Genomic DNA, 20,378 nt, shown 5'->3' with positions numbered 1-20,378 from the left:
GTTGGGAGGGACTCGTCACTCCCACGTTACGCCGCTTTTGCGCGAACTGCATTGGCTGCCGGTGGCCTTCCGGGTGCGCTTCAAGGTGCTGACTATGATCTTTAAAGCGCTCCATGGCATCGGACCTGGCTATCTTCGAGACCGCCTCCTGCCACAGATTACCTCCCACCGACCTGTACGCTCNGTGGTTGTTCCAGCTCGCGGGACTGGCCTAAGGGATTTTAAAGGGGTTTTAATTACTTTTAAATTGGACGCATTTAAATATTTCTTTTTAATTGATTTTTAATTAGATGTATAACATGTTAGCATTTTATCTATTGTCAGCCGCCCTGAGTCCGCAAGGAGAAGGGCGGGATATAAATGTAATTAAATAAATAAATAAATAAATCCTACAATTAATTTTTGGAGAATTTGTTTTGGAATTTTTCTTTTGGAGAAAAAGAAAACCATTCAAATTCAAATATTTTGCCACCAAATTGTAGTGGCAGGATCTGGGATGCTAAGAAGCTATCGTTATTCTAGCTAAAAACTATTTTTTCAGTATTAACTGAAAAGGCCAGAAGCAAAGTATTCTCTAGGCAAAGATCTTTCGGGACCCCTTATATTAATTAGTTTATCATATTTCTACCCCAGTAAAATTAATGATCAAGTAAATGGGAACTGAGGAAAAGCAAAAATCTTGGAGTTAGATTTTAACTGAATTGTTTTCGAAGGTTGAAAGGAATATATTAACCCACCCAATCATTTTAATCATTACAATATACAGGAAGGTTCCTTTGTATGTGCAGTCCAAGGTAAGAATCTTCCCTGAAAATGCTGCACTACAAATATATAACAATCGTTTTTGAACAATTGCAAGATGAGGGAGTCCTGGTTGGCTTAAAGGGGAGCTATGCAACCATTTCTAAAGGAGACCTCTCTGCAACCTGATGAGTAATGCAGGGGTGGAGAACGATGGCCCTCTTTATGATTTGTGAAGTCCACAAATCATAAAGGAGCCATTGTTCCCCACCTCTGGTGTAATGTATTTGGGAATGATCTTGGAAGACAGGAGGAAAGCTGCAGACTAGACAATGGTCAGATAAGAGGAAGCTGAGCCCACACAAGAAATGAGAGTGTGGCAAATGTCTTAGAAGGGATACTCCCTAGTTTCTTCAATTATAAAGGGAGTAGGGAATGATGTATTTTCAGGCTTGGGAGGTTGATGTCAGTCTTGTGAGGTAGTCCAGACAAGAAGCACACCCCCAGATGTACTCGCACTGTGTGATCTATAATCTATAATTGAAGCAGCTGACACTGGTGATTTCTTTAAACATATTTTACTGAAGCAACCTCAATATTGTTAAACCATCCCTGATGTTTCTAACTCTCACACATGACAATAAGCCACACCAGACTAACTACATCATTAAATTGATGTGGGACAGTGAATTTTTCCAGTTTTTATCACCTTTCTCATCTACCACTGCTGCATTTTTTTTTCCTGGTTTTTAACATTTTTAGCTGTAACTGCCCAGGGTTGTTGGGAGTTAAGTGGCATAGAGGTGTTTTTCAAAAAGTGAGGAAAAATGAGTGGACCTTATGAGATTTTTCCATTTATCTCTGGGTTTTAGGGGCATTTCTCTGAACAAAAATATTAAACCAATTTTAGGACTTTCAATAAAGTTGCTGTATATTTCCCATCCATGTTTGGCAGCTTTTCTGCTGAAATTTGGTGGTGCAACTACAGGTAGTTCCGGAGGCCTCAGAGCTGGTATTTGGTCCGGACACAGTACTAAATCACTAACTACAATTTACAAATTGCAATGGTTCACTTCACAAAAACATGTTGAGCCAAAAACCACATTCCAGCTTACAGCGATGCATGTATTTGGCTACTGCTATAGTTACAAGTTGAAAACATTCAGGAGCTCATTTATTCATTGGTAATTCTTTTGAAATAGATTGTCCTTCCTAGCAGACTGAAAACGTTTTATAAATCTTTTCTGCTCTTATTTGGTTCATTGTCTCTATTGATCAAACTACAGGAAGTGTTACGTGTTTAAGTCAAGGAGATCATTCTTCCTCTCCTGCCAGATCCTACAGTAGTTCTGCATTTGTAAACATTTGTTCTGCATTTCTAAATACTGCCAAAATGCTGGAAAAGGTATTTCTGAGTGACACAAATTGTCACCATAGGAAACAATCCAAGGATAGTCACAATCTTATTTTTAAATATGTAGTCTGCCAGGAAATAATAATTTCAATGTTCTTGATGGCTCTTTTTATCTATTCCTATAATTTTTTTTCACTCTATGAGCAACTATACCATATTTTTCCTACATTACTATGGGCTGATTTAGTCATATGACAGCTGATACTGCAAACAAACCCCGGCATAATTTACTTTACTCCGGTGCAGACTGAAAATGATAATAAAATATGAAGTTGATAATTTGAGGAAAATTGTATCCTTTTCTCTATCACATAGATAAAGAAAAGAACTTCCTATCGTGGTATTGAAACTTTTTCTACCATTAAAAGGTTTATATACTTTTCTGAATATAAAAATATATTCCTATTTATGCTACAATCAATATAAAGCAAGTGAATATTTGGCATAGAAAACGTCTTAATCAACATTGCGTTTTCAGAAAAATGACCATATAAAAATGTACATGTTACAAGCTCAAGTCTAAGAAAGTACATCCCAGGACCTGAGAACTATCAGCCATCCCATTTCCATCTGAAGCAAACTTTCTACCAAGGCAAAAAAAAAAAAAAAGAGAGCATCATTTAGTACATATTCCATTTCAGAGAATTTTGAGCCATTCTTTCTAAAATAAATCCATAGACTTTGCTGGGACTCTTTCTATATAAAGTCTCTGTTATATAAATATAAGTTACTCAGGACTAAAATGACCTGGGGTCTCAAAACTGGACTTACTGTAACTATCACTGACCATTCATGGGGAAGCTCAGTTTTCAGATACAATTGCTGCTTCTAGACTAACAGATGTTGCAAGGCCACATCTCTCTCATTTCTCCTGGTCAAATGGCTTGTTTTTGTATCCTACTGTTCTTATAATTAACCATTTGTTCCTCATTTACATGTCAGTTTAAAGCAGGGGTGTCAAACTGCCGGCCCGTGGGCCAGACGCGTCATCCAGAAGTCGCGCCCACCCCATTGCTGGCAATGATAAAACCGTCCCGATACATTGTGCGATGTCACGTGACATCGCGAGTTTGATATGTCTGGTTTAAAGCATATTACTTACTTACAAAGAATTCTGTCACATGAGCCACATCAGAAATTTAGCTTCAGAGAATTTGAAACAATTGTGCTTTTGAGTTAGGTATTCTATGAGTTTTCAGATGCACCTACTATCTAAGAGAAGGTTTGATTTATATATTTTGCCTTTCAATATTTTGAACTACAGCTCCCATAAACCTTAGTTGGGACTGCCCTGCAGAAAAAGTAAATATCAAGCTGTATTTTTTGCCAGCTGAAATGAGTGTCTATATGTGCTCTAATCTGAATATAGGGACTATCACTCACATTATTTTCCAATATTTTCTAGTACTTTGCCTTATGAAACTAAACTTCAAAATATTTGGTGGAAAATTGATGACAGTTTTTGGCAAAATATTAACATTGATAGAACCAAGATTTGTAGATTTGGTATCTTGGAATAAGGAATTTGGGAATGACTAAAGCCATAACAAATATCTTAATATTGCATATTAAATATACATATTATAATGCAATAATAGTATAACATGATATTAAAATTTCTTTCACATCCTTCATTAATTCCTTGTAGCCTGGTATATGTGTGCTTATACCAATCTAGAGGTAGAGATTGCCTTGGAGTGAACTAGACACAAACTAAACTGGAAATTACAGCAATTTTCCAACAATTATGAGGTAATCAAGACATGTCTGTGAATGTCCAGTTTTCACTGTACAGTCATTTCTCCAGAAATCTTCAGTCTTCCCACGCTTTAAATCTCAGTGGAAGCTATTATGAGGGAACTGACCTTTTTCAATTAGCCAGTGGAATGAACAGGAAGGCTTTAGAGTGACAGAAAGAGTGTAACAGAAAAGCATCCTCGTCTCCACCATGAAATTGCAAAATGTCCTCAAGAGAACATTTAAACAAATTCTCAACATCCTGATGATAAGATAGAAACCTGACATTTTAAGAAGTTGCAAAATAGCATTAATCAATCATAGAGTTGAAATCTAAAGGTGCACAGATCTTTAAAGAGTGCTTCATTGCAATAGAGCAGTGGTGGCGAACCTATGGCATGGGTGCCAGAAGCGGCACTCGGAGCCCTCTCTGTGGGCACACGTGCCGTTGCCCCAGCCTCGCCTCCCCCCACAACCCCCTCCTCTCCAGCAGCCCCCCTGAAGGAGAGTCGCCCCTGAGTGTGGCCCATGCAGAGCAGTGCAGCCAAGGACATGGCAGCCACAGGCAGCGTAGACAAGACTTGGCCCTCACAGTTGATGCTGCAGGGCGCGGGCACAGGGCATGACCACCATAGCGCTGCTCGGCTGCCTGGGCAATCTGCAGCGGGCCCTGGAGGCAGTGAGTGGCCCTGTGGGCAGGCGGGGTAGGAGATGGGGGGTGAAGTGGGGGCAGGACACGGGGTGGAGTGGAGTGAGTGGGGCCAGTTTTTGAGCACTCGGTCTCTAAAAGGTTCGCCATACTGCAATAGAGTAAAATGTTCCTTTAGAGTACTTTACTAAGCAATGCAAGGAGAGACAGATGATATAGTGGTTAAGGCACTGGGGACAACCAAATCCTAGTGCATTTCATCTATGGAAACTCTCTGGATCAGTGTTTCTCAGCCTCATCAACTTGAAGTTGGTAGACTTCAAGTGTCCGGATTCCCCATTCAGTCATACATGTCTTAAAGTTGATGAGAATAAGAAACACTGACTTAGGTAATTTGGTATCACTCCTTCAGCCTGTCCTATCACAGAGTTGTGGGGGAAAATAGGCAAAGACAAAAGGTTGTATCTTTTACTTTGCTTTGATGACAATGGAAAAGTCACATGGTCAAGATTATCAAGATTGTATTCTTGAGTAGAGTTGATTAATGGATGTGAGTCAAGTATCAACAAAGTAAATAATAAAACATTAATTTCCTATACATCCATAATATTGCTTCATGACATTCCGCTGTTTTTTCTGTTGGCAATGATTTGATATTTCACACCTTTTGGTTGAGACACATGTACAACATTATCCTCGTCACCTCTCGCCTGGACTACTGTAATGCTCTCTACATGGGGCTCCCTCTGAGGAGCACCCGGAGACTTCAACTGGTCCAGAATGCGGCCGCGNAGACATGGCTTTTTCAGCAAGCGGGACTGACCTAGGGAGGATTTTAGGTAGGGATGATTTTAAGAAAATTTTAATTGACACACAGCTTCCAATATTTGGCTTTTAATTTGGTTTTATGGGGTTTTTTGTTTTTTGATGTATTTTGTTTGTATCTGTTTTAATATGCTGTGCACCGCCCTGAGTCCTACGGGAGAAGGGCAGTATATAAATTAAATTATTAAATTAAATTAAATTAAATCCTAGCAAGGACATTACCAGCTGTGTATTTAATACTGTGGACATGGCTTAGATAATATTTTAATCATACCCTAAAACACGTTTGGTATGCTTCCTTTCAGATAAGGCTAATGATTAATTTTAATATTGCATTTTGAACCAACACCTCAGGAGTATGACTACTGCAAGAGGTATCTGACCACCTCCCAATCCTTATTAAAAGTTCTAAAGAGAGCCAAATTGGGTTGGTAAGTTAAACTATGAGACAAAAGACTTAACCAAGGATCAGAGCGCCTGCAGGTCTAACACAATTGTCCTGGCCTCTATAACACAATATTTGCTGCCTCTATAACTACAAAAATATGCTCCTGAAACAAAATGGTACCTTATCAAGTTTCAGCAGAATATTTTCTTCTTCTTCAAAATAAAAATTCCAATAGATTTAACTAACTTTTTTTCCAAAAACCTATCAAATTGCCTCCAAAATTCAAAAAAGTCCCCCCTTCATAATTACTAATTTTGTCACTGCAGTATTGGTGGATCACTTAGTTTAATCCTATTCTCAGACAGTTTTACTGCAAACAAAGCCTCATAGCCAAGTAATGACCTATTGCATCTAAATACTGTAACAGGCATCAAATGCTTTTATTGCATTGGCTGTTTTATTGCACTGGCTGTTAGAAAATCCAGTTGAAGGTCTTCTACACCACATTAGTTTTGGCCCTAAGTGTCCAAGCACAGAGTGAGTCAACAAAATCTTTACCTAGTTTTTCTGATGTTATAGCAAATGGGTTGTAATTCATGTATAAATACAGCGGTACCTCAGTATTTATTGTTAATTGGTTCCAAGAAGTGCAACAAGTACTAAAAATGACAAGTGTCAAACAAACCATATGACTTACCACATGATCCTTTTTTTGGCCAGGAAGGACTTCCTGTCTGTCCCTTTCCAATGTCAGTTACCTTCCAAGCATGACCGACTTCCTGTCTGTCCTCTGTGGCCATCCCCTGCTTTGGTAAACCTTTTGCAATGACCTTCCCGGCATGGCCTACTTCCTGTCTGCAGCCATCTCCCTTTTCCTATCTCAGTACATCAAGTACCAAAGAAACGACGAGTACCGGGACAATATTTTTGTGTCAAAATAGGTTGAGTACCAAATTTGATGAGTTTTGAAGCAGTCAAGTCTGAGGTACCATTGTATGTCTTTTCCCCTTAGCTATTGTGGAAATGCAGCAATCTGTAACAATCATTATAAAAATAATCAGATCTTACCATTAATAAATACATATATTTTAGATACGGTCTTCTTTTTTACTTCACTTGAGGCTGGATATTTGCAGCTGTAGTATCCTGTGTCAGTTGCTTGAGTTCTGTTCAAAGTCAGGCTGCTGCAGAACTGCTTGTTGTGCCTTCCACAAGCGTAAGTCATTATATTCAATCGGTTGTCATCCCTACTTAGAGTTTCAGGCAGAAACCAAGAATGGGGCACATCTCCACTGCAAATCCAGATTAAGAAAAAGATGAAAATTAGAATTAACTTTCTAGCTTTCCTTTTTATTACAATTAGCTATTTAGCTGTTATATTCTACAAAAGCAAAAACAACACAAAAGATTAAGAAGGTGCTCTTTTTATCCTTTCAATGAAGGGTCTATTTCCCACCAAGGTGTGCCAGATCATGGGTATATGATGACTCTATGCCACACTGAGTAAGGACATCACTCCCTGCTGATGCCAAGATTTGCATTTTTAGAATGATTTGAAAGAAGGGGCAGTGTTAAGACCCCTTAAACTTTGGTGCCCCAGGCCAGTGTCTACTTAGGCTTAGCCTAAAGCTACCCTGCATGCAAAATTAAAACTATAGTACCTAAGGGACAAATGCATAGGTCAGTTCAGCCAAGCTAATTACCTGCACAAGATATTTAAAGTATCTCCTTCTTGTATGACATGATGCGCTCCTGTTACGTTTAATTTGGGGCCTTTCCATTTGAACCCTGAAATCGATCCTGGAAACAAAACAAAAGTATTATTAAAATCTAATTATCTTTGTATTGTTTCACAAATGCAATTAAAAAGAATTAGATTTTCCAAGTTAAAAAAACCCTCAAGGAATTAAAACTGTCCTCTGAATGAAAAAAAGTTTTGTTAAATGTAACTTGATGATACTTTCTTTAAAATGTAAGAAAAAAACAGAAATTATAAAATCATCATAGAGATGAACAAATGATAGTTCTTGTAAATTATAACCTAGATTAGCTTTAGGATGGGTTTTCACACATTGGTTTCTTTAAATATGTTGTACTGAACTAAATTCAATGGTAAGGTTCACTTATCTTGTTAGACCTATCAACTGTGATCCTAATTTTCAGTGAAAGAGTTCACACATGACAATAGTCTCACATCACACTCTGTTGTTAACCTGATGTGTGACTCCAGTTATTCTTTAACAATGGAACATTGCCAACATCTAATATAAAACCATAATTAGTTTTGTTTCCAGTGATGCAGACTATAAAAAAGATACTAGTTTTCCACATAGCAGCAATTATTATGGTTGGTTGCAGTCAGCCAGATGTACAGACAGGGTTTAGCATTTTTATCCACCTATTGAGTCCTTCCCAAAGGCCTGGGATACACAGATATTGTTTGTTGATGTTGTTAAAGGTATTATTTGAAATATAAGCTATTCCAAGTAAATTTATTATTATGTGTGGGTTAAAGTCACAATCTAAGACTAGTGGAAACTTAATAATTCAAGTCCTTACCAAGCACCTAAGAATTAGTAAGGTCGCATCTAAGAATATAGGCAGTTCCAAGTAGAGTGGAGGTATTTTCTTGAAAAAATTGGGATGTTCAGGGCTGATAAATTCAATATTTCCAGCTATCAAGGAAGTCCCTTAGATATCACTCCAAAGGTTCCAATCCCAATTGATACAACAATGGTTTTTCTTTGGCCATAAGCGTACAACTTCAATCTCTGAGTCAAAATATTTTGTTACTTTTTCCAATTGTTTTTCCTCAGTCCTAGCATCACCCGGAATAGCAACATCAATGAACCAGACATTCTTCTTTTCAATAAATGTTATATCATACATATTATGAGCAAGATGCCTATCTGTTTGCATCTTAAAGTTCCATGAGGTCTTACGCCACTCATTTTCCAAAACCTTCTCAACTTGATGGTTTACTATATTCACATCCAAATCCTAGAAAAAGTTTCCAATGATTAATTCTGGCAACTCAGTCATAATGCTGTTTGCAGTCATTATTATTATTCTGAAAAATTTCTGATCCACCCTGCACAGAGAATCTTGTGGTCAAGCAAGGGAAAACAGAGCATTTTTTCCCTCTTTCTTCTAGCACTACAACCAAGTTGACTAGAAAGGAAATCATAACAAAAGAATTTCATCACTCAGAATATAATTAAGCTGTAATTTAATATTCAAAACCGAATGTGATGTCAATGTGAAAGTAACATCATGGTATAATAAATGTTACTTCTTTTTTTTACCTCAAACTATGCTGGCTGGGAAATTCTGGAAGTTGACCTCTACTCATCTTAGAGTTGCTAAGGTTGAGAAATAAATGTTAGTGGGCTGACATTCAAATTTCCCTGCATCAGAAGCAATATTTCCACAAGAGATCTCTTTTCTTGTGATAAGCTTGGATGTCCCATAAGAATAAGTCATTTTGAAGGTGATTACTGGATTAAGATAAGAGCCCACTTTCTCCCTGGATGAATCTTGCTCCTTTCTTCCCCAACTTTGTCAATTTTAATTCAAATATAATATTTGAATAATATTACTATTAATATTAATAGTAAATAATATTACTATTTATTGTTTATTTATTGTTTTAATGCTTTGTATTGGCATTGTTATTGATTGATTGTAATTCACATTGAGTCATCTTTAGTGAGATGGGCAGCATATAAATTTAATGAATAAATGAATAAAACATTTTCCCAGCATTGGAAATTTTTGTAAGGGGAGACATTATAACTACTTTCTGGCATCATGGTTATCTGTAATGTAATTAAAGTCTCTACTTGGATGGCAAATTCACTTTTGTATACTTTTATGTTAAAGTTCTCAAGATCATTCCTACTAGAAAAGCCAACTGATTCCTGAAAACAAAGGCTATAAGTATTAGTCATTATACATCCTGCTGCCTTTTAATGGATAGGATGTCAATTTTAATATGACCATTTCTGATGCCTTGCTAAAATTCCAGCAGTAGACTATATTAAGTAGCCAAGAAAATGCTGTATAACATGGCACCATGTACATTTTATTACATGGTAAGTCTTTGCATAAACAAAATAAGGTCTCAAAAATAGACATATTTTAAAGCAATTCTCTTCTGAGTTTCTGCAGTCTTATATTAAGCAATCTCTATGTATGCCACCTTGAGTCCTAAATGAAAAGTGAGATACTGTAGGAAGCTACAGAGATGACCTTAAAGAGACTATGCAGAGATGGTTACAACATGTGCAAAAACATGTGTTGAGCCTGGGAAACAGGGAAACCATTAGGAAGTCTGGCCCCTCCTTGGGGTATAAGTGGGAGTGGAGAGAATGCATAGTCAGACTAACAAGACTGATATCAGCCCTTTGAAGATGACCAGATTAGGAAACAGACTATATAAATGGCTAGAACCAAATCTTATTGGTTCTATAGACTACTGTAAGGCAATCTTGCAAACCTAACCATATTCCTTCCCCTCCCTTTTGCATCCCAAGGAATCAGGAAGGTGTCAATCTGAATCTCATCTCTAACCCATAACATGTTCTTCAGCTTTCAAATGTGCCCACTAAACTTGGGCAGGGCAGATTTTATTTATCTTGACAGGTACTATGCAAGATATCTACTCCTCAAGGAACTACAAACTACAACTAAAGAGGAACTACATATCATACATACCCAGAGTGCAAAAATCTAGATAATTACTAGATGGCAGCCAGCCAGAAGGATCTATCATTGCATCTACTATAGTGGTTGTCTGGATTTTTGCAGGCAAAATATTGTATGTTTACTTATAAATGAATGCATGAAGATTAAGGCAGTCAGCACAAAACAGGCAAATGATCACTTTTGAGGGAATGCTTCACTTGACCTTTAAGAGAATTCCATCTTGAAAATCTTTACATCCCTCTTAGCTACTTGCCCAAAAGGGTTGCATGCCCCCTAAGCTAGGACAAGAAATAAAGCAATTTCACAATGACAATGGCTGTCTTCATGTTTGCACTATGCCCCTATATGTGGAACATACCATGCTTGCTGATTCATCTCATCCTAAATAAAATCAAACAAATCATATTATAGTTTGTTGATATGAGTTCCCATCAATTTAAGCTCTCTAGCGTATTTATCAGTTTTCCTTGATATATAATGAATATTCCATTACATTGTTGTCATAAATATCCACATCTTTTTATAAGCTCCTGTCCATAAACTTAAATAAAGCTTTATTTTTCCTATGAATATAATTCCTATGGATTAGCAAATACAGTATGGAATTAGCACATAAGAAATTGAATATCTTAAATTTTCTTCTAGTCCAAGCATATTAGTTACATGTTTGTATCACATCACACAAGTGACTTTTGTATTGAATATTGACCAATTAAACTTATATTGCATAATTACATCATTTGGTCATGGTATCCATAATGCACATGCTATCACTCCCACTCACCACCCCAGTGGTTGTGCTTATTAAGAAAACAGAAAGGTAATACTGAGTGGAGCTTTTGATCTTTCACTACTACAGTATCCCAAACTGTTATTAACGACTTTGATGGACAGAAAGGATGCTTACCCAACTTGCATGTGCTGCAAAACCAAGTGGATAATATGACAGAAAAGAAACATCAGGAATAGAAGGAAGGATACCTGCCTTAATGATACTATTTGTTGAAAAAGATCTTGAAATAGTTAATCATTTTTCTCTCTTGCTCCAGAATGCCAATACAAACTAATTAATTTAAGCTATATATAGGCAGATTTCAAAGGAACACCAGTAAAAAAAAACCTTCATAACAAGAACAATTCAAAGTAGAAGCTGTAACCATGAAAAGTGGTGGACTTCCCTTCATAACAGATGTTCAACAAACCTTTCTTTGGAAAAAGAGAGATTGGGAGGTATCTGAACGTTATTAGCATAGGGAGAAATGAGTGTAAAGATTACAAAGGGACACAAAATCACACCCTCTTTGAGTCATTGAAATCAATGGGAAACACAAGAGGAAACATTCTCATACCTATTAAGATTATAATCCTATCATACTGATACCACTATAATTTATTTGCTTTGTTTCCTCAAGAGAAAATCAAACACGTCTTGCTTAATGAAATTCAGATTCCTCCCAGCTTCTCCTTTTCCAAAGAAAGGTTTGTTGAACACAGGTCTTTCCTGAAGTTGTGATCCACCCATTGGTGACAGAAAACAAAACTAGCATGAAATCCCTTATCCCTATTCTGCCTCAATGGCCTCAGTACCCAATTAGTGATCTGACTTCCTTCCAACCTGATAGACTTGATAGCTCTGGGACTGTCCTTCGGAGAGAAAAAACCCACTGCTTTCAACTAACAACAACTTAATGCTGTTTTTCTCATGAACAAGATCAATGCAGCTCCTGTAGGAACCAACAGGAAACTTGTGGTTGTCTTTCATGGTTAAGAGCAAGTGAAGATGTGACCTACAATTCCAAACCTTCATTCCCCTTCTTCATTCCCCTTCAATTCCAGAGTTTCTTTCATTTCAAACTGCAACAGGTATGAGGGCCAAACAAGAGTTACTATAAACACATTTTTAAGTTTTGAGCTTTGTTCCATAAAGCTTTAAAAACAAATTATAATGATTATTTCAAGGGAAAGAAGGGTAAAAAAAATATCCTCATGGTCTCTAGCCTCTCTGCCAGGCATTTTAGCCACAATGACAAAAGTTCCATTGTCTTGTATCACTCCCATTTCCTTTCCTTTTTATATTTTAAGGACAACAAACCATGCATTACACCCCAGGGATAAATGCTTCAATCTTACTTGCTTCCTTTGCTCTCTCTCAGTCTCTGTGAAAAGATGTTCATCAATTCAAGGAATGCCCATAAAACCATAAAGAAAATTTGATAGAGAAGATACACGAAAGGCATTTTTTTCCAAGTATGAATTGGTTTTTATTTCCTTGGGTCTATTGTATACTATTATAGAACAACCACGTCCGATAATAGCAATTTCCTTCTTGGCTTTATAAGGTTGCCTTCATCTCTTCCATTTAAGCTCATGAAGGACACAACCTTAAATTGACATGGTACAGAATATCTTTGATTTCAGGGTTGATGTATTATTTTGTTGGACTTCCTCAAGTTTGGAGAACTCAAGCTGTACAACTAATTTTTATTAGTAGAAACAATGCAGTAATAAAAACAGGATAGGCTCAATGTGTATAAGCTTTGTCTTAGATGTGATGTCAGTTGATAAATGATGTATGTGCCTGAAAGGTATTTTGGATGTTTTATCATGATTGGAATGCACCTCCCCTGTGGTCCCCAGGAAACTTCAACACAGCCATTTCTCTCCCACTACGGTGTGTTTTCTGAGTTCATTTCATACTCATTAGCTTTCCAATCTCCTGGGTGTTGATTCCATCTTCTCTCAAGACTTCCAACAAGGTAAAGAAGAGAAAGAACTCTACTATTCTATTTAGGAAAGAATTGATGGTGTTTCTTGCACAATTCCCACTTTACCATATTTTGTACATATGTATTTCAGCTCTACCTTTTTGTTGCTATTGTAAGTCCAGAAAGTAATTAAGGATGTGACAGGGTAGTTTTGATGCTTATTTGCCAGTTTCCTTATATTTGTTTCTTGCAATCACCCCATCCCATGATGTTGGAGACACAAAATCATTTTTCCTCATTCTGGAATATGGAAGAAAAGGTAGACAACAAGCCTAAAGAAGCCCAGAAGAGTTCTGAAACCTGATCCTCCTAATTAGTATCACAATTTACTCCATTTAATTCTCCAGGGAAAGATTGAAGGCAAAAGGAGGTCCAGGCAGAAGAAGAACATCATGGCTTCAAAATCTAAGGGACTGGTTTGGACAAAACTGAGCAGCACTTTTTCGTGCGGCTGCTGATAAAAACAGGATCGCCAACATGATCGCCAACGTCCGATAACGGATATGGCACAAGAAGAAGAAGAAGAATGCCCATTTAATAGATACTATCCACAGTGTCTGAAGATACAGTATATAGCAAGAAAAGCAGAAAAAACACCCTACTCCTCCCAGTGAGATGGATGGTCTCTAAATAAATAAATCTCAAATTATTACTGTACCAGGTACAGTAAATTATCAGTTGATGCTATACCACATGTATACATAGCTTATTTTTAAAAATTGCCAAAAGATATTGCTCTTGTTTCAGAAAACAACTTTGGCTATCCCCTTTATTTCCCCATATCTACTTTTGTACTTCTTTTGGCCTTGAATGGCTTCCTCAAAATCCATTATGCATGGAACTCTTTTTTCAGAATAGAAAATGAATTAAACATCTTCTTTGTCCATACAACTCTCTTGTTCTATATTGCCTTTAGCACAACTCTTTATTCCTTGCATTGAGTTAAAATGAGCTCAAGAATGCAATTCTGTTCCAATTTATATGGAAAAAGGGCCTCTGTATTCAAATTCAGAAATTACCATTTAATGAGGTTGTATAGAATTACATTATAATTTAATGTAACTGAAATGGATACTATCTTTTCCCTGCGTCTCTTTATTCTCCTAATCTTCACTGTGTTCAGTTGAAAGTATCTGTGACAGAGACACTATTTAGAAGTAGAGAGTTGGCAGGAGCTCTTGACAGCATTGCATCCAATCTCCTTCTCAAGAACAAGAATCCAGATTAAAGCAATCTTGAAAACTGTCAATCCATTTTCTGTGGGGAAATTTCTAGCAAAGGAAAGCTTAGTAATTGGTTCCACTGTCAAGTAGCTTTGATCACTAGGACATTCTTTTTAACATTCCATCGGAATCTCTCTGGTTGATCCTCTCTAAAATACCATCAACATAAATCAAATATGTAAACAAAAATAATTTCACATCAAGGAGATCCCGAGCAATTCATTCTTGTATTAGTAGAGAGATACATTCATTTTTTCCCATCTGTTGGGAAGCAAACACTTATTGTTCATTTCTACCCAGTTTCTTTTGCTTCAGAAACACATAGTTGGTAGTGATGCACTAAGATTAGGTTGTTGTTTAAAAAAATGCTCAGACATTTGAGTCTTGCAGTGGAAAAAAAAGATAACATATATAGTTCCTTAAATAAGTCTTTTTTTCTGCAAAGATTCAATGATACTGTGCGGTATTTTAATGGACAAAAAAGAAAATTTAAAATTCATTTAGACCTAACTATTTCAGTCCAAGTTATCTACTTGAATTGGTTTCAGATTCTCTGTATCAATGGAAAATACGTACAGTTTCATACATATCTATGCTCAATAATAATTTAATTTGATTGTTCTCAAATGTTAAGCAACCCTTTGGAGTCTGCTCAGACATCTCTGTGCAGTCTGAATACAAGAAAGTAATGACAAAGTATTCAAGAGTTTTCTGAACACAGGCCTGTCCCAAACAGCTATGCAAGTTGTGGGCTACACAAAGGCATCGTTGGAGGGGGGGGGGAGCAAATTAAGTTTTAAAAATCAATTCTCCATTCCAAACACCAACTGTTTGTGCTCACTTATGTCAGATTTTACTTCTTCCAAAACAATGTGTATCACACAAACTAAAACTATCATTACCATTAACATCTTCTGGCCTGCATCATGTTGCAGTATTTAATGGATTACTTACCAAATATAGCTCTCTAAAAGTTGAAATTATGTAGATGCATATCTAGATGTATTTACTATTGCTCACTATTTGAATAAAACACACTTAGAGCCTTTCCTTATTGACCATTTGTTCACTGACCATTGAAAGTTACAACACTTAGACCAGTCCTTGAAGTTGCAGCCATCACAGTGTCCCCACAATCACATGACTATGTTTCAGGTAACTGGCAACTGGTGTGCTTATATAATGGTTGCAGCATCCTGTGGTCACACATGATGGTCATTTGCAACTTCACATCTGGCTTCTGACAAATCAATGGGGAACCTGGCAGGAGTTGCAAATTGTGGTCATGTGACATTGCACTTAACAATTCATGGTGATTTGCTCAATGACCACAACTGGAACTAACCAACTGATGTTGTAAATCAGTCACACTCGTGTGACATTTCACTTTAGAACTGTGCTACTTAGCAATGGAGTTGTTGCTCCCAATTGTGGCCAGTAAGTGAAGACTGCTTGTATTTTGTAAAATAATTTAGTCTTTGTATTACTGCATATCTGATGTTACTTTAATTGATAGATATTATGTATTAAAGGTAGTCATACTTATTCCAAACTTCTCATCTAGTCTTAACCATTGTCCTTTTGCTCAATTTAAAAAATTAGCAAATAAAATTAATGGGAAGAGGTGGTAAAAAAAAAAACATTTTGCACAAAGATGTCTTAAAGGGCAGCAGGTGCCCTACCTGAACATTTAAGGTGCTAAAATGTTATGTTTTGACTTTAACTATCATAACCTGCCTCGCTTTCTGAAAAGCTTCTGATTTGGAAGGTTGGATATGCTATACCTATTTGTTGCATTCAGAAAATATCTAGAAGTCAATCCACAAAACACAGAATGCAGTTCATCAGTAAAACAAGACAATAGCTCTAATACAGATTTACCTAAAAATAAATAACAATGTATTTGATGAGACTTATCTCAATGAGATTACTGTCTAAGGATAACTTTCAGTGACAACTCTGAATGGCAAATAAACTTTAGGAATATTAGTATGAAAAAGGCATAGGATAACTAAGGTTCCCAGACATGTTTGTTCTTTAGGACTTTGCCACAGGAATTGCCATAAAAATGACAACTACTACTATATCTTATTATTTTGGAAGTAAATATGTAAGCCTAACTTTCCCATTTCACTCAATGTTAAAATATGTATGTTTGCCTAGGCTATGTTCCCAACTGCAGTAAATGTTACTTATCTCAAAAAAGAAAAAAGAAGAGAAAAACGCTAGAGATATTGTTTTCCCATCTAATAGCTATACCTAATATCTGAATTCTCAGTTTGGTATCAATTATATATTTTCAGTTTGGCTTTTATGAACTTAAATTAATGACTCCATACTTTACTATGGATTTTATCAATTTTCATTAATGTGCCATTTCTTTGTATAGTGTGAACTATACAGTAAATTACTATGATCTACCACTTCTTTTAGGGGGAAAAATCAGTTAGCAGAAAGCTGACCCAAAATTAGATTTGGTTATTTCTCTAAAGGGAAACTTAAAGGACTGCTGGCATTCCCAATGTCTTGTGTTAAAATATAAAACAGTAGGCTGACCATAGAACTTCTTCAACCTGTGTGAGTCCAACAGTAACACTTTTCATAGGATTACATATCCCTGAGAAGTGATGTATATTTTTTTATGTGCAATACTAATTGGAAATGAACATTTTTACATTCAAATCCCATTCCGACCAAAACAGGTGTTATCCAGTAGACAAATAACTTGAATGTCTTTAAACAACACTGTCAAAGAATGTTTCTTTATCAACCTATTTTTACTGTACAAACACTATGAAATTTTAAAAGTGACTTATGCTTAACGCAATCCTGGGATATTTCTTCAGAAGTAAACCCCTATAGTTCCATTCACATATTGCACTAAGGCAAAATTTGGTTTTGGTTTAGTGCATGGGTGTCAAACTTGCCATGTCACGTGACATGTCGCGACGTATCACAACTTTTTTGGCATTGCCAGAGCTGGAGTGGTCGTGGCCTCTATATGATGCAACCGGCCTGTGGGCTGGCAGTTTGACACCCCTGGTTTAATGTGTCAGGTGAACCCATCTGCTTGTGGCTTATTCAATTAATGATTGCATAATTAAGCAAACCATGTCTAACATGAGATGCAAATTAGTTCCCAAAGAACTAGCGCACTGAATACTAGTGCATTTTTTTTCCAGCCAAGGTTATATCTGGAGTGAAGGTATTTTATGCAATGGAACAACTAGGAACACTTCAGCTGAATGGATCAGAGGACTGGGGGAAAAAATTACTCCGGTCATAAGCACTAATATGCTGCCTAAGGCCTGAAGGCCCCTATTGCTTAAGTCCTTAGCCGCTTTCTCCCCTTTCCAAAGCATCTCTCTTAAGGTGGCCCTCGCAGCTTAAACACGACAAGCATAAAGATGTGCTTCCTCTCATCACTCCTAAATCTCTCAGTATTTGTGATTTTTTTGTGATTTTATTAAATTTATACCCCGCCCTTCTCCCGGAGGACTCAGGGCGGCTTACAGCCAGTTTAAAACAATGGTACAGTACAATACAAAATTTAAAAAAGATTAAAAATAACTATTCAAATTTGGCCGCTTCTACTAAAAATTTAATTTAAAACCCCTCTAAAATACCCCTAGGCCTGATTAGGCCTAATACCCCTGATTAATTTGATACTGTGGGGATCATCTCTCATCCACACTGCTCACTTCTCTTGCAGGGTTCTAAGGCAGACCCACTGCTGATGCCCCCCCCCAAGGCTCTCAAAGGAACACATTTGTCCAATACGACCTGCAGCCAATCCAGCTGCAGGTCGGTCACGGTCGAAGGTCTCCCTCCTCCTCCTCCTCCACCCCGCGCGTTGTCTCAGCAGGTGTCTTCTGGCTCCTCTCTCCGGGTCTCCTCGCCAGGAGACCTGTTAGTGAACTTCAGTCCTCTGATCTTTCCAGCGCTGGTCCCTTCTCCCTCCACGCTTCAGCGCACTGGTGAGTTGAACGTTTGTCCCCCGGAGCACCCACGCACGGCCCCTCCCTTGCAAGGTATTTGAAGCTCACCAAGAAAAACACTGCAGTGGGTTGCCATGTGAATGAAAATAAATCCAGCTTGTCCGGACCGTTTAGCAACACCCTTTCCCGGAGGGTGGCTGACTGTCTCTTTTGCGCGGCCAGGTCGGGAGAAAAAGGCCGGTCGCTCACAGCGTCCTCCTTCTTTCCAAAGGAAAAGGAAGCCTCAGATTCTTCCCGAGACTTTTCTTTCTTTTTGTTTTGTTTTTTTTGCAGAGATGTTTGGCTCCGTAGCCCAGAGCCAGATTTTACGGAGGAGGAGTCGTCGCAAGGATTAGAGTTAGCCGGCCAATTTCTACCCCATCTCGGTTTCTTGAATAAGCCACATCACACACACACCATTTGCATCACACTAAACCAGGAGAACCAAAGCTTTATGCTCGAATTAGACGACCCCTGCGAAGCCAGGCGTGCAAAGTGATCTGATTTTCTATTGAACCAAAACTGAGGTGTCCGTCGTTCATCACCCGTCGCGGTAGGTAAGGAAAACCCGGACGCTTTGCTTTGCCTAGGACCCTATTTTCCAATTCCCCCCCCCCCCGGCCAGTTCTGCTCTCTTTAGACAATTCGCACAGACCTGTTGCCGTCTACCCGTCAGAGGGAAAGCGCCAGGGGGCATCCTGAAATAACGACACGCACGTCCCAAGTCTACGCATTTGGAAATCCCGGGCATCCCAAGTCCCCGTGCCCAAAACTGATGGTCCAGATCGTCGGAGGCCTGAGCTCGTTCAGAGCCCAACCTGTCCCCGGGGGGGGGGGGTTTCCTTCGCCCGTTTTAAGCTGGGAGAAAAGCAAAGGTCGGCTCAGCGAAAGAGCCAGGGAGGACCACCAGCCCATCCGCATCCGCGCTCTGCATCCGCGGGGCCAGCAGTTCCAGCTGTGGGCAGCGTTCCTCGTTCTAAGGGAAGCCTCCATCTCGTGGCCCTTCTCCGTCCGCAGGTGCCTTGGCGGAAAAGCCCGAGGGCAGGCAAGACCCGGGAGCCTTCGGGATTAGATTCTCCCGCGCATCCCGCCACACTCTGCAGCGAGCCCGCGCACCAGCGCTCAGCCAAAGCATTGCTCGCATCGCCGCCGGAGCGTTTGGGTCCTCCGGCTGGGACCAAGACTCGCCCTCACTTCCGGGCCGGTCCGAGCTCAAGAAGACGCAGCAGCGCCGCGGACGCCACGAGGCTCGGAACCCCCGCCCCGGAGCCCTTCTAGCCCTGACCCGAGTCGGAGAACGTCGGGATGGGGTCCAGGGCAAGCGGAGGGCGAGGACTGACGGGGGGACTCGCGCTTACCTGCTAGAAGAAGGCAGGAGCCGAGCAGCCCGCCCAGCACGGTCCCGGGGAGCCCCCAGCTCAACATGCCGCCCTCGGAGCCGCCGGGAAGAGAGAGAACGCCCGTCTCTGCCCGAGATCCGCTTCGCTATGGAGCCCGAGCGTCCGCTCGCCCGGCGCGGCAGGGAGGCTATTCTAAGCCGGCGAGATCCTCACTCCTGCCGGGCTCCGCAGCGCAGGCAGCTGGGGGGATCCGAAGGGTGCAGTATCCGAAGGGTGCTCAACTCACCGGGCTCAGCCCCTTTATAACTTCCCAGCCCGCATCCTCCTTTCCATCACGCCCCCCCCTCCCACACGTCACTTGGTCTGTTTCTCTCCCCCCCTCTTCTCCCCTCCCCTCCCCTCCCCCCCCACCCATTTCCAGCGATGTTTCCTGGCGGGGCGAGGAAAGCGAATGCTCTTTCGGGCACGTTTCCATCTGGGAACCGGGAGCACGACTCTTCCTCTCTGGCACGCTCTGGACCGTCTTGGATCAGGTTGGGGAGGGGGAAGCGAAGCGATCTTGGTGGAGACGGGGGGGGACGGGGACGGGAGCGCCGCACTGCCAGGCTTGTT

The 20,378-nt window shown here is 39.4% G+C and overlaps 1 protein-coding gene across 1 annotated transcript in view; it reads right to left on the bottom strand.

Moving 5' to 3' along the window:
• Positions 1-19,968, bottom strand: part of FLT1 (fms related tyrosine kinase 1) — a 65,318-nt gene extending 45,350 nt beyond the window's left edge. The window contains exons 1-3 of the mRNA XM_029285544.1: positions 19,785-19,968; positions 7,458-7,554; positions 6,823-7,046 (exon numbers count right to left, since the gene is read on the bottom strand). Of these exons, the coding sequence (XP_029141377.1) occupies positions 6,823-7,046; positions 7,458-7,554; positions 19,785-19,851 (388 nt within the window). The 5' untranslated portion in view covers positions 19,852-19,968. The remainder of the gene's footprint in view (positions 1-6,822; positions 7,047-7,457; positions 7,555-19,784) is intronic.
• Positions 19,969-20,378: the final 410 nt, after the last annotated feature.

This window comes from Protobothrops mucrosquamatus, unplaced genomic scaffold (genome assembly GCF_001527695.2).
Source record: "Protobothrops mucrosquamatus isolate PMUCROS unplaced genomic scaffold, P.Mucros_1.0 scaffold1846, whole genome shotgun sequence".
In the NCBI taxonomy this organism is placed as follows: Eukaryota; Metazoa; Chordata; class Lepidosauria; order Squamata; family Viperidae; genus Protobothrops; species Protobothrops mucrosquamatus.
Note: the sequence above shows the minus strand (reverse complement) of the source record. Positions and strands in the feature narration are given on the sequence as shown.